We start from the raw sequence: 15,180 nt of genomic DNA, 5'->3' as shown, positions 1-15,180 counted from the left end.
CGAGCAGTAACAGCGCTAAGGCAGCTAACAAAAGCAGAAAAGGAGTGTAAATCTTTACTCAGAAAGGGGATTGTCAGCACAGCTCTCAACCAATCAGGCAGGAATATCAAAATAATCAGGGAAACTTAAAATATTAGTACTATTAACTCGTACTATTAACACGTACCTCTCAACTGCCCAGATTTTTTGCCTCGTATTTTTGGCTTGCTCTTCAAAATTTGCTTTTTTCTCACTAAGGAATGAAGCCACGAAGTAATGAGTTTCAGACTTCATATCATTCAGCAAATGCCTGCTAGTACAAACCCTGTTAGGTCTAACAACTTTCTAAGTTTATAACATCAATATTTAAAATCGGTCCGTATTTTTTGGGCCTTTGCCCGGATTTGTTTCATTAAAACGTTGATAGGTGCGTATAAACATTTTCTGAAATAAAATACTTTTACAATTCACAACAAAAAAAATTCAGTCATAACAGGGATAATACTTGACAGCGTATCTGCATGCAAACAACGAAGACTAGCAACCTTTCACAGTCTACAACATCCCCAAGATTGACGTTTACGTCGAAGTTTGTATGAGGGCCGGACGATAGGCTGATGCGCCTTCCCTGGCCAATGGGCGCTCGAGTCTATTTTAAACTGGGTGCTTTTGAATTGGGAACAGCGATGCTAGTTTGGTAGTGGAAATGATTGGCTGATTTTAAGTTTGGTGGTTTCATTCACAATTTGTTTAAATGTGTTTGCGTGCTTTATGTAGCTTATTTGGCCACGGTTATTTATTGTAGGTGCAAAAAATTAAGATTATTTAGTATTGCTGCAGATAGTAGTCCGGTCATTTTCACTGAGACTTTAGTTTAGATTATCACGAGCTGTTTCTGAAGAAAAAACACGGAAATCATGAAAGCAGGGAGTAAGTAAATCTAAGTGTTTTGTAAATTTTTTTTTTTACCAGCAAGTAACATGTTTTGGTGTTTGGTTTGGTATGTCTGTTGTTATTCGAGCATTTGTTTAATTTATTGTATAAGCGTAATTTATGAGCGCATTTATAAATGGAAAGTACTCTTTGTACCTGATACTTCTACACTATACACAAACTAGTGTATTAATGCAGCGTCTGTGATTACTATCTTTGGACCGTAACGTTTTTAATGAAATGTATACGCATTTCTTCTGTTTGAACTGTCTGCTTTCTTGAACTACCGCAGTAGCATTGCTGGTGATTTATGTTTACTGGAAGCGAGTATACTTCGATTACAAGTGATTAGTTTTATTAAGAAAATGGGTGGGGGCTCAGTATCACAAACGGACCACCAAACGATGTACTAACTAATTGCAGAACGTGCGAATATTATGTACGTGTGTGTGAAATGTATATGTATGGTATCTATCTATACTTTGTTTATACGCGCACTCTTAGATGTTTTTGTATATGTATGCATACAGGTGGGAGTGTATCTATTTAGCTGTGTGTATATATTTATAAACATACACGTGTGAGTATGTAGATGCATATGACAAATAGGGGTGTTGTATGTGTGTATGTTTAAATGTGTGCTAGTGACCCAGTCAAATGAGTGTTAGCTTGACAGCCGCGAAGCATGTTTAAATGTGTGCTAGTGACCCAGTCAAATGAGTGTTAGCTTGACAGCTGCGAGCGATCGTGATCGTGAATGTGTATAGGTGTGCGTGCAGATGAGTCAGTGTGTGCCGACACATGTGCGTGCAGACACGTAGGCAGCTGTGTGCGTCTGCGGACGTGTATGCCTGATTGTGTGCGTAGGCGTGCCTGCGGACACTTAGGAGTGTGTGTGCGTGCACGCAGACATGGAGGAGTGTGGAGGCGTGTGTGCAGACATGGAGGTGTGTGTGTGTGTGTGCAGACATGGAGGTGTGTGTGTGCGCAGACATGGAGGTGTGTGTGTGCGCAGACATGGAGGTGTGTGTGCGCAGACATGGAGGTGTGTGTGCGCAGACATGGAGGTGTGTGTGTGCGCAGACATGGAGGTGTGCGTGTATGCAGACATGGAGGTGTGCGTGTGTGCAGACATGGAGGTGTGCGTGTGTGCAGACATGGTGTGTGCGCGTGCAGACATGGTGTGTGTGTGTGTGTGTGTGTGTGTGTGTGTGCAGACATGGAGGTGTGTGTGTGTGTGTGTGTGTGCAGACATGGAGGTGTGTGTGTGTGTGTGTGTGTGCAGACATGGAGGTGTGTGTGTGTGTGTGTGTGTGCAGACATGGAGGTGTGTGTGTGTGTGTGTGCAGACATGGAGGTGTGTGTGTGTGTGTGTGCAGACATGGAGGTGTGTGTGTGTGCAGACATGGAGGTGTGTGTGTGTGTGTGTGTGCAGACATGGAGGTGTGTGTGTGCAGACATGGAGGGGTGTGTGTGTGTGCAGACATGGAGGGGTGTGTGCAGACATGGAGGTGTGTGTGTGTGTGCAGACATGGAGGTGTGTGTGTGTGTGCAGACATGGAGGTGTGTGTGTGTGTGTGCAGACATGGAGGTGTGTGTGTGCAGACATGGAGGTGTGTGTGTGTGTGCAGACATGGAGGTGTGTGTGTGTGCAGACATGGAGGTGTGTGTGTGTGCAGACATGGAGGTGTGTGTGTGTGTGCAGACATGGAGGTGTGTGTGTGTGTGCAGACATGGAGGTGTGTGTGTGTGTGCAGACATGGAGGTGTGTGTGTGTGTGCAGACATGGAGGTGTGTGTGTGTGCAGACATGGAGGTGTGTGTGTGTGTGCAGGCATGGAGGTGTGTGTGTGTGTGTGCAGGCATGGAGGTGTGTGTGTGTGCAGGCATGGAGGTGTGTGTGTGTGCAGGCATGGAGGTGTGTGTGTGTGCGCATAGAGAGCGACGGAGGTGTGTGTGCGCATAGAGAGCGACGGAGGTGTGTGTGTGTGCAGGCATGGAGAGGGGTGTGTGTGCAGGCATGGAGAGGGGTGTGTGTGCAGACAGGAGGTGTGTGTGCAGGCATGTGTGTGTGTGTGCAGGAGGAGTGTGTGTGCGCAGACACGGAGGTGTGTGTGTGTGCGCAGACACGGAGGTGTGTGTGTGCGCAGACACGGAGGTGTGTGTGTGTGCGCAGACACGGAGGTGTGTGTGTGTGCAGATACAAGTCAGTGTGTGTGTGTGTGCAGATACAAGTCAGTGTGTGTGTGTGTGCAGACACGGAGGTGTGTGCGTGTGTGCAGACACGGAGGTGTGTGTGTGTGTGCAGACACGGAGGTGTGTGTGTGTGCAGACACGGAGGTGTGTGTGCGTGCAGACAGGGCGGTGTGTGTGCGTGCAGACAGGGCGGAGTGTGTGCGTGTAGACATGGAGGAGTGTGTGTGTGCGTGTAGACATGGAGGTGAGTGTGTGTGTGTAGACATGGAGGAGTGTGTGTGTAGACATGGAGGAGTGTGTGTGTGTGTGTGCAGACATGGAGTGTGTGTGTGTGTGCAGACATGGAGTGTGTGTGTGTGTGCAGACATGGAGTGTGTGTGTGTGTGCAGACATGGAGGTGTGTGTGTGTGTGCAGACATGGAGGTGTGTGTGCAGACATGGAGGTGTGTGTGTGCAGACATGGAGGTGTGTGTGTGTGTGTGCAGACATGGAGGTGTGTGTGGAGACATGGAGGTGTGTGTGTGTGCAGACATGGAGGTGTGTGTGTGTGTGCAGACATGGAGGTGTGTGTGTGTGCAGACATGGAGGTGTGTGTGTGTGCAGACATGGAGGTGTGTGTGTGTGCAGACATGGAGGAGTGTGTGTGTGTGTGCAGACATGGAGGAGTGTGTGTGTGTGTGTGTGTGCAGACATGGAGGGTGTGTGTGTGTGCGCAGACATGGAGGAGTGTGTGTGTGCGCAGACATGGAGGAGTGTGTGTGTGCGCAGACATGGAGGTGTGTGTGTGTGCAGACATGGAGGTGTGTGTGTGTGTGTGCAGACATGGAGGTGTGTGTGTGTGCAGACATGGAGGTGTGTGTGTGTGTGTGCAGACATGGAGGTGTGTGTGTGTGTGTGTGTGTGTGTGTGCAGGCATGGAGGTGTGTGTGTGTGCAGGCAAGGAGGTGTGTGTGTGTGTGTGTGTGCAGACATGGAGATGGGTGTGTGTGTGCGCGCAGACATGGAGATGGGTGTGTGTGTGCGCAGACATGGAGATGGGTGTGTGTGTGTGTGCAGACATGGAGGAGTGTGTGTGTGTGTGCAGACATGGAGGAGTGTGTGTGTGTGCAGACATGGAGGAGTGTGTGTGTGTGCAGACATGGAGGAGTGTGTGTGTGTGTGTGCAGACATGGAGGTGTGTGTGTGCAGACATGGAGGTGTGTGTGTGCAGACATGGAGGTGTGTGTGTGTGTGTGCAGACATGGAGGGGTGTGTGTGTGTGCAGACATGGAGGTGTGTGTGTGTGTGTGTGTGCAGACATGGAGGTGTGTGTGTGTGTGTGCAGACATGGAGGTGTGTGTGTGTGTGTGTGCAGACATGGAGGTGTGTGTGTGTGTGTGTGCAGACATGGAGGAGTGTGTGTATGTGTGCAGACATGGAGGAGTGTGTGTGTGTGTGCAGACATGGAGGTGTGTGTGTGTGTGCAGACATGGAGGAGTGTGTGTGTGTGCAGACATGGAGGAGTGTGTGTGTGTGTGCAGACATGGAGGTGTGTGTGTGCGCAGACATGGAGGTGTGTGTGTGTGTGTGTGCGCAGACATGGAGGTGTGTGTGTGTGTGCAGACATGGAGGTGTGTGTGTGTGTGTGCAGACATGGAGGAGTGTGTGTGTGTGTGTGTGCAGACATGGAGGAGTGTGTGTGTGCAGACATGGAGGAGTGTGTGTGTGCAGACATGGAGGAGTGTGTGTGTGCAGACATGGAGGTGTGTGTGTGTGTGTGCAGACATGGAGGTGTGTGTGTGTGTGTGTGCAGACATGGAGGTGTGTGTGTGTGTGCAGACATGGAGGTGTGTGTGTGTGTGCAGACATGGAGGTGTGTGTGTGTGTGCAGACATGGAGGTGTGTGTGTGTGTGTGCAGACATGGAGGTGTGTGTGTGTGTGCAGACATGGAGGTGTGTGTGTGTGCAGACATGGAGGTGTGTGTGTGTGTGCAGACATGGAGGTGTGTGTGTGTGTGTGTGTGTGTGTGTGTGTGTGTGTGCAGACATGGAGGTGTGTGTGTGTGTGTGTGCAGACATGGAGGTGTGTGTGTGTGTGCAGACATGGAGGTGTGTGTGTGTGTGCAGACATGGAGGTGTGTGTGTGTGTGCAGACATGGAGGTGTGTGTGTGTGTGTGCAGACATGGAGGTGTGTGTGTGTGTGTGCAGACATGGAGGTGTGTGTGTGTGTGCAGACATGGAGGTGTGTGTGTGTGTGTGTGTGCAGACATGGAGGTGTGTGTGTGTGTGCAGACATGGAGGTGTGTGTGCGTGTGTGCAGACATGGAGGTGTGTGTGCGTGCGTGCAGACATGGAGGTGTGTGTGCGTGCGTGCAGACATGGAGGTGTGTGTGTGTGCGTGCAGACATGTGTGTGTGCGTGCAGACATGTGTGTGTGCGTGCAGACATGGAGGTGTGTGTGTGTGTGCAGACATGGAGGTGTGTGTGTGTGTGCAGACATGGAGGTGTGTGTGTGTGTGTGTGCAGACATGGAGGTGTGTGTGTGTGTTCAGACATGGAGTGTGTGTGTGTGTGTGCATGGAGGTGTGTGTGTGTGTGTGCATGGAGTGTGTGTGTGTGTGCGTGTGCATGGAGGTGTGTGTGTGTGTGTGCATGGAGATGTGTGTGTGCGTGTGCATGGAGATGTGTGTGTGTGTGTGCATGGAGATGTGTGTGTGTGTGTGTGTGTGCATGGAGGTGTGTGTGTGCAGGCATGGAGGTGTGTGTGTGTGCAGACATGGAGGTGTGTGTGTGTGCAGACATGGAGGTGTGTGTGTGTGCAGACATGGAGGTGTGTGTGTGTGTGCAGACATGGAGGTGTGTGTGTGTGTGTGTGCAGACATGGAGGTGTGTGTGTGTGTGTGCAGACATGGAGGTGTGTGTGTGTGTGTGTGTGCAGACATGGAGGTGTGTGTGTGTGTGTGTGTGTGCAGACATGGAGGTGTGTGTGTGTGTGTGCAGACATGGAGGTGTGTGTGTGTGTGTGCAGACATGGAGGAGTGTGTGTGTGTGTGCAGACATGGAGGAGTGTGTGTGTGCAGACATGGAGGAGTGTGTGTGTGCAGACATGGAGGAGTGTGTGTGCAGACATGGAGGAGTGTGTGTGTGCAGACATGGAGGAGTGTGTGTGTGTGTGTGTGTGCAGACATGGAGGAGTGTGTGTGTGTGCAGACATGGAGGAGTGTGTGTGTGTGCAGACATGGAGGAGTGTGTGTGTGTGTGTGTGTGTGTGTGTGTGTGTGTGTGCAGACATGGAGGAGTGTGTGCGTGTGTGTGCAGACATGGAGGAGTGTGTGTGTGCAGACATGGAGGAGTGTGTGTGTGTGCAGACATGGAGGAGTGTGTGTGTGTGCAGACATGGAGGAGTGTGTGTGTGTGTGTGCAGACATGGAGGAGTGTGTGTGTGTGTGTGTGCAGACATGGAGGAGTGTGTGTGTGTGTGCAGACATGGAGGAGTGTGTGTGTGTGCAGACATGGAGGAGTGTGTGTGTGCAGACATGGAGGAGTGTGTGTGTGTGTGTGCAGACATGGAGGAGTGTGTGTGTGTGTGTGTGTGTGCAGACATGGAGGTGTGTGTGTGTGTGTGCAGACATGGAGGAGTGTGTGTGTGTGCAGACATGGAGGAGTGTGTGTGTGTGTGCAGACATGGAGGAGTGTGTGTGTGTGTGTGTGTGTGCAGACATGGAGGAGTGTGTGTGTGTGTGCAGACATGGAGGAGTGTGTGTGTGTGTGCAGACATGGAGGAGTGTGTGTGTGTGTGCAGACATGGAGGAGTGTGTGTGTGTGTGCAGACATGGAGGAGTGTGTGTGTGTGCAGACATGGAGGAGTGTGTGTGTGTGTGTGTGCAGACATGGAGGAGTGTGTGTGTGTGTGCAGACATGGAGGAGTGTGTGTGTGTGTGTGCAGACATGGAGGAGTGTGTGTGTGTGTGTGTGTGTGTGTGTGCAGACATGGAGGAGTGTGTGTGTGTGTGTGTGCAGACATGGAGGAGTGTGTGTGTGTGTAGACATGGAGGAGTGTGTGTGTGCAGGCATGGAGGGGTGGAGGAGTGTGTATGTGTGCAGACATGGAGGAGTGTGTGTGTGTGTGTGTGTGTGTGTGTGCAGACATGGAGGAGTGTGTGTGTGCAGACATGGAGGAGTGTGTGTGTGCAGACATGGAGGAGTGTGTGTGTGCAGACATGGAGGAGTGTGTGTGTGCAGACATGGAGGAGTGTGTGTGTGTGTGTGTGTGTGTGCAGACATGGAGGAGTGTGTGTGTGTGTGTGTGTGCAGACATGGAGGAGTGTGTGTGTGTGTGTGCAGACATGGAGGAGTGTGTGTGTGTGCAGACATGGAGGAGTGTGTGTGTGCAGACATGGAGGAGTGTGTGTGTGTGTGCAGACATGGAGGAGTGTGTGTGTGTGTGTGCAGACATGGAGGAGTGTGTGTGTGTGTGTGCAGACATGGAGGAGTGTGTGTGTGCAGACATGGAGGAGTGTGTGTGTGTGTGTGCAGACATGGAGGAGTGTGTGTGTGTGTGTGTGTGCAGACATGGAGGAGTGTGTGTGTGTGCAGACATGGAGGAGTGTGTGTGTGTGCAGACATGGAGGAGTGTGTGTGTGTGCAGACATGGAGGAGTGTGTGTGTGTGCGCGCGCAGACATGGAGGAGTGTGTGCGCGCGCAGACATGGAGGAGTGTGTGCGCGCGCAGACATGGAGGAGTGTGTGTGTGTGTGTGTGTGTGTGTGTGCAGACATGGAGGAGTGTGTGTGTGTGTGTGTGTGTGCAGACATGGAGGAGTGTGTGTGTGTGTGTGTGTGTGTGTGTGTGTGTGAGACATGAGGTGTGTGTGTGTGAGACATGAGGTGTGTGTGTGTGTGTGAGACATGAGGTGTGTGTGTGTGTGTGTGTGAGACATGAGGTGTGTGTGTGTGTGTGAGACATGAGGTGTGTGTGTGTGTGTGTGAGACATGAGGTGTGTGTGTGTGTGTGTGTGTGTGTGTGTGTGTGTGTGCAGACATGGAGGTGTGTGTGTGTGCGTGTGCAGACATGGTGTGTGTGTGTGTGCAGACATGGAGGAGTGTGTGTGTGCAGCCATGGAGGAGTGTGTGTGTGCAGCCATTGTGGAGTGTGTGTGTGTGTGTGTGTGCAGACATGGTGTGTGTGTGTGTGTGTGCAGACATTGTGTGTGTGTGTGCAGACATTGTGTGTGTGTGTGCGCAGACATGGTGTGTGTGTGTGTGACATAAGGTGTGTGTGTGTGTGACATAAGGTGTGTGTGTGTGTGCAGACATGGAGGAGTGTGTGTGTGTGTGTGCAGACATGGAGGAGTGTGTGTGTGTGTGTGTGCAGACATGGAGGAGTGTGTGTGTGTGTGTGCAGACATGGAGGTGTGTGTGTGTGTGTGTGTGCAGACATGGAGGTGTGTGTGTGCAGACATGGAGGTGTGTGTGTGCAGACATGGAGGAGTGTGTGTGTGTGCAGACATGGAGGAGTGTGTGTGTGTGTGCAGACATGGAGGAGTGTGTGTGTGTGTGTGTGTGTGTGCAGACATGGAGGAGTGTGTGTGTGTGTGCAGACATGGAGGTGTGTGTGTGTGTGTGTGTGTGTGCAGACATGGAGGAGTGTGTGTGTGTGTGTGTGTGCAGACATGGAGGTGTGTGTGTGTGTGTGTGTGCAGACATGGAGGTGTGTGTGTGTGTGTGTGTGTGTGCGCAGACACGGAGGAGTGTGTGTGTGTGTGCGCAGACACGGAGGAGTGTGTGTGTGTGTGCGCAGACACGGAGGAGTGTGTGTGCGCAGACACGGAGGAGTGTGTGTGCGCAGACACGGAGGAGTGTGTGTGTGTGCGCAGACATGGAGGAGTGTGTCTGCGCAGACATGGAGGAGTGTGTGTGTGCAGACATGGAGTGTGTGTGTGTGTGTGCAGACATGGAGGAGTGTGTGTGTGTGTGTGTGCAGACATGGAGGAGTGTGTGTGTGTGTGTGTGTGCAGACATGGAGGAGTGTGTGTGTGTGCAGACATGGAGGAGTGTGTGTGTGTGTGTGCAGACATGGAGGAGTGTGTGTGTGCAGACATGGAGGAGTGTGTGTGCAGACATGGAGGAGTGTGTGTGTGCAGACATGGAGGAGTGTGTGTGTGTGCAGACATGGAGGAGTGTGTGTGTGTGCAGACATGGAGGAGTGTGTGTGTGTGTGCAGACATGGAGGAGTGTGTGTGTGTGTGTGTGTGTGTGTGCAGACATGGAGGTGTGTGTGTGTGTGTGTGTGTTCAGACATGGAGTGTGTGTGTGTGTGTGTGTGCAGACATGAAGTGTGTGTGTGTGCAGACATGAAGTGTGTGTGTGTGCAGACATGAAGTGTGTGTGTGTGCAGACATGGAGGAGTGTGTGTGTGCGCAGACATGGAGGAGTGTGTGTGTGCGCAGACATGGAGTGTGTGTGTGCGCAGACATGGAGTGTGTGTGTGCGCAGACATGGAGTGTGTGTGTGTGCAGACATGGAGTGTGTGTGTGTGCGGAGGAGTGTGTGTGTGTGCGGAGGAGTGTGTGTGTGTGTGTGTGTGTGCGGAGTAGTGTGTGTGTGGAGGAGTGTGTGTGTGTGTGGAGGAGTGTGTGTGTGCAGACCTGGAGGTGTGTGTGTGCGTGCGCGCAGACCTGGAGGTGTGTGTGCAGACCTGGAGTGTGTGTGTGCGTGTGCTGGAGAGTGTGTGCGTGTGCGTGGAGTGTGTGTGTGTGCAGACGTGTAGGAGTGTGTGTGCATAGGTGTGTGCGGAGGAGTGTGTGTGCATGTGTGTGTGTGTGTGTGTAGGTGTGTAGGCGCAGACGTGTAGGAGTGTGTGTGCACAGATGTGTAGGAGTGTGTGCAGATGTTTAGGGGTGTGTGTGTGCAGACGTGCAGGAGTGTGTGTATGCAGACGTGGGCATGCCTGCGGACATGTAGGCCTGAGTGTGTGTGCATGTGGACGTGTAGGCGTTCAGACACGTGGGTGGACGTGTAGGCGTGCAGACACATGTAGGCCTGAGTGTGTCTAGGTGTGTCTGTGGATGTGTCTGTGTGCAAGACACATGGGTGTGTGTGCCTGCAGACGCGTGGGTGGCTGTGTGTAGGCATGCCTGCAGACATGTAGGCCTGAGTGTGTGTGTGTGCATTCGTGCCTGTGGACATGGGCATATGTGCAGGCATGTGTGAAAACACACAGGGATGAGTGTATAGGTGTATATATGCCCCCGGAGGTGTGACACGGGGATGAATGTATAGGTGTATATATATCCACAGAGGTGTGTATAATATATAATCAATGTATTTATGTATACATGCACATACAAATGGTTGTGTGTTTATTCGCATACATGTAGCGATGTGTCTCTATGGATCTACTTCGAAAGTGTAATAAAATGTTTTTTTTATGTTTTTGCAGGGGGGCCAGGTACCCCCCACACCCCGCTAAATAAATTTACCAACTATGAGATCAGACTACAGCGAGGAAAATGGTAAATTTCCTGTTCCGTGCTGTATGGAGATCTATATTCAAAACGTTCAAAGTTTCAAAACTATGATCTAATGGTCTCTACACTTGCAGTTCAAAGTTTTAAAACTTTGAGCGTGTGAGGGGAATCCATGTGTATATATATATATATGTGTGTGTGTGTATGTGTGTATGTATGTATATATATATATATATATATATATATATATGTGTATATATATATATATATATATAATGTGTGTGTGATTTTATGCATGTATATTTGTGTGTATGTATGTATATGCATGCACATGGGTATGTATTCATAGGTGTGTACTAGGCTAATGGCCCTTGTCCCTTTACAAGCCTAGCCCATAGAAGTGGCCTGGCATAGTGCCACCCAGTGTTGGTTCCCAGTGCCTCTATCAGGTAGAGCCAATGGAGTGATCCCCGGGGTGAACTTTCTATTTCCCATCCACTCATCCAGATTTTGCTTGAAGAGGGCCAATGAGGTGTTCTGCTTGATATGTATGGGAAGTCTGTTCTAGAGCATGGGCAGTCTCTGGGTTATGAATCTGTCCCTCCAGCATGTTCTGTTGACTGTGGTAATGAGGTTGAGGTCTCTGGAGCATGTGGTGGGGAGGGATTTCTTTAGATGTAGCATTTCTAACAGAACTGGGTCAGATATGGCTTTGTAAGTCAAGCAGAGATTGCCTCTTAGTAGACTATATGAGACAGAGAATAGCTGGAGTTTTTTTAGTCTGTCCCTGTAGGGCATATGTTTAAGGCCTAGGATCCTCTTCATGAGGTACTTTTGTGACCTTTCCAGCTGTTCCATGTGTCTAGTGAGGTACATGCCAAGTGAGGCATTATACTTGATTGCCCTAATGAGGGAAGAGTAGAGAGAGATGACCTTTTTGTTCTTGGATGCAAAACCCTTGGTAATGAGATGTGCCACATAGGACTTGCTGACCACAGTGGCAATGTGGTGGTCAAAGGAGATGTTGCTGTCAACCTGTGTCCCCAGATCTCTTATAACACCTTCAGTGTTCAGTGGGCTCCCATCGATGTGGTAATTGGTGGGAACTGAGTTTTTCCCCAAAGTGGTTGACTTTATTTTTTGGCATTAAGCTTAAGACCATGGTTTCGACACCAGTCACTGGTCTCAGTGAGGTCTTTCTGTAGGGTGTTTACATCACTTGGGGAGTTAATAATGGCACCCAGCTTGCAGTCATCTGTGAATTTGGTCAGCCAGAGTCCCCCCGTATTGGCCTTGACTTCTGAGAAGTAGATGCCAAATGGGAGAGGACCCGGGACCGGTCCTTGTTGGGACTTCACTGCGTGACTGGTCGGCAGTCTGACTTGGAGTCTGCTACTTTCATACCGTGGTTCTATCTGTGAGCCAGTTTGCAACCCACCTAGTGATACAGGGGTTGATGCCTAGTTTGGTGAGTTTATCAATAATTCCTGGGTGGGGAATGGTATCAAAAGCCTTGGCCAGATTGAGGTAGGCTGTATCAACTGCCTTGCCCTCATCCACAGCTTTGATGACTGACTCAAAGAAGTCAGCTAGGTTGAGCAGGCATGATTTACCTTTCACAAAACCAAATTGTGTGGGATCTAGAGTTTGGAAATTCCCTATATCCTATGATGCACTCCATAGCCTTACATATACGACTCGTCAGGCTAATGGGGCAATAATTCCCAGAGTCTGTAGTTGCTCCCCCTTTATAGAGAGGGATGACTGTAGCAGTGCGCCATTTGGTAGGGAGCCTGTGGTGAGGCTGTGATTGAACAGGGCACACAGATGTTGTGCCAGTTCACTTTGTAGTTCATGTAGAAGACATCCAGGGATATTGTTGGGTCTCATGGAAGTTGTATTCTTGGCCTTTGACAATGCAGCTTTAACTTGTGCTGCAGTAATGCTGGGTGCCTGGCATTCATCCGGTATTGTGATTTTCCCTTTGGGGGAAGAGGGGGTAAAGTTGGCACTGAATCTGTTGGCCAAGTGTGTTGGCAATATCTGTTGGCTCAGTATAGGGAGGTACCATTGTGCAGTAACTCACAGCAAACCTGGCTATTGTCGTGGAGATTCTTGATATAGCTATAGAAGGCTTTGGTTGTTTTTAGTGTCTGTCGCAATTCTGCCTTCGTAGTTGGCTTTAGAGGTTTTGATGAGGGATCACAACTTTTTGTTGAGGCTAATAAGGGAGTTTTTCTAGTCTTGGGATTTGCCTTTTTCTGCAACAGTTTCTTCCTTCTGTGTAAAGTTTATTAATGACAGGGGACCACCAAATTGGCTTCCTATTTTTGCAGGAGAGCGTCTTGGTTCTGTTGAGTATGGCTAGTTCCATGTATTTATGTACATGTTCGTACAGTGCATTAGTGTATGATTCGGCAGTCGTGCATCTATTTTCCATTGACATGGGTGCAGTGAAGTTGGCTTTGGCGAAGTTTTTCATGGGGCTTACCTTTGCGGGGGGTGTGGGTGAGATGTGGATTTCCATGGTGATTAGTTTGTGGTCGGATCTAACCAGGGAGGAATTGACTATTAGTGTAGGGCAACAGTTGCACATGTTAGTAATAACCAGGTCAAGGATGTTTCTTCCTCTAGCTGGGGTAAGAATGAGTTGGTCCAGGGCATTGGCATTGATGAATTCCAGGAAGCTTTGGGCCAGTGTATTGGTGCACGAGTAGTTTTCCCAGTTGATGGAGGGGTAGTTGAAGTTGTCTAGTATGAGATTGTTGGGTTGGACCCTAATAGTTTTCAGGGTGCTTGGGAATGTGGATTGAGAGTCTTGGGACATGGTTGGGGACCTATAGCAGGCTACGACCTGAATCACCTTCTTGCCCAATGTTAGTTGTGCCTTAATTATATCAGATGTGTTATGCTGGGCTACTAGTCTGGAGGTGTGCATATCCTTTATTAATATGGAGACACCACCTTTGGAGCTTCGGTGCATGTACTGGTGCTATGAGTTGTAGCCTGGTAGAGCAGGAGTGCTTTCTGCTCCTTTTAAGCCAGGTCTCCTTTACAGCACAAATATCAATGTTCTCCATTTTGAGGAGTGCTTCGAGCTAAGTGCATCTTGAGATTTAGACTTGTAGTGTTGAGAAGCATGACCCTCAGATTACCACCATAACAACTATAAATAAATGCAATTTGGTCTTTGGAATATCGCCTAAAATAGGCACTATAGGGGTGGCAAGAGCCTTGGCCACTATCCGGAAACCCAGGGGTGATAGATGCAGGCCATCTCTGGCAAAGCATTGAGGTCTGTCAATCATGTTTTCCCAAGCAGACAGATTCTGGATCCCCTTAGAATGACACCAGAAACTTAGCCAATTGTTGAAGTCAATCATTTTCTGCTTGTATTGCATTATCATTCTGGGTGACAGTAGGATGCTGCTCAGTGCTAGTGTCATACCTGCCTGGGCCACATAATCCGAGAGGTTCTTCATGTAGTCCAAGGAGGTGCGTCTCAGGTCATTCACACCCAGATGGACTGTGACAGAGTCATACTTGTACATGTGGCATGACGTGAGTGTGTGTTTTGTCTGGTTCTGGCACCTGATAAGCTGACTGTTACCTTCTCCTTATTCAACCTAGTGAGTGGACATCAGTGTGCCTCACAATCGAGTCACCTATGGTTAGTGTATTGAGCAAGCTGTTTTTCCTTGGGCTTAGGTTGAGGGGCACACTGTATAGGTGAGCTATGTGTCTTGTGGTTTGTGCTGTGTTGTGGTGGTCGAGTGCATTTCTAACTTGGAGGTCACTGCTGTTTGGGTAGAATTCTGTTGAGAGCCTCCGTGAAAGTGGGTGTGTGGTTTGTTTTTATGTGAGAGCCGTGAAGGTGGGTGTTCTGGAGGGCTGTGTGGTGTGGTGCAGGTGTTTACCTTCTCCTCCTGACCAGCTATTCTGTTCTTGGCTTGAGTGTGTGGCTTCCAATTTGGGTATAGAAGTGTATATTTGTATAGCTAGAATGACCAGCAATCCCAACATCCAGAACGTCAACAACATTACATCAAAACAACAAATGTTGACATATTTTGTGTTGACATGTTATTCCCCAGAGTGGAGTAAACCAAATGAAAGTATTTTTGCTTTTTATGTATATATTCGGAAAAATAAACGGAGCACCAAACCACTTTACTGCAGAGTGCAACATAAGCTTTATTGTACAACCACACGAAGAAAGCGAATAAGCCAGTTGTTTTTTTTTAAGCTGCTTCAATGCTAAATTAGTGAATACATCGTAATTTAAATCTGAAATGGTGCCAAAGATATGCCTTAAATTGATTTATTTTATGCAAAATGCATTCATTATATCGTGTATTAAAAATCTTTAAATCATCTGATATTTAAAGTTCACTCAAGTCATAAAAATATATATACGAAATATAATTTTTTTATTCCTGAACACTAAAGATAACTGGTGCCATCTGTTGGTAAACAAATTCCTTCAAACCTAAACCATAAGTGGCACCTAAATTAATAATCCACCACCTTTCTTTAAGATGAAGTGTCCGTAATTCCTTAGAAGAGGAGTAATTAACTCTATCTCTACCTACAAAATGGGCTATACCATTAGGATGATGATCTGT

The 15,180-nt window shown here is 48.9% G+C and overlaps 1 protein-coding gene across 1 annotated transcript in view; it reads left to right on the top strand.

Annotated features, from left to right (window-relative positions):
- Window positions 1-573: 573 nt before the first annotated feature.
- The window catches only part of CCNF (cyclin F), a gene marked incomplete in the record, with an annotated part of 700,297 nt that continues 685,690 nt past the window's right edge, over window positions 574-15,180 (top strand). The window contains 1 exon segment of the mRNA XM_044089259.1: window positions 574-909. Within this exon segment, the coding sequence (XP_043945194.1) occupies window positions 897-909 (13 nt within the window).

The sequence above is a fragment of the Protopterus annectens genome, chromosome 12.part0, assembly GCF_019279795.1.
Source record: "Protopterus annectens isolate FY-2018-M chromosome 12.part0, PAN1.0, whole genome shotgun sequence".
Taxonomy (NCBI): Eukaryota; Metazoa; Chordata; order Ceratodontiformes; family Protopteridae; genus Protopterus; species Protopterus annectens.
The sequence above is the reverse complement of the archived record's forward strand: the minus strand, read 5'-3'. Positions and strand labels throughout refer to the sequence as shown.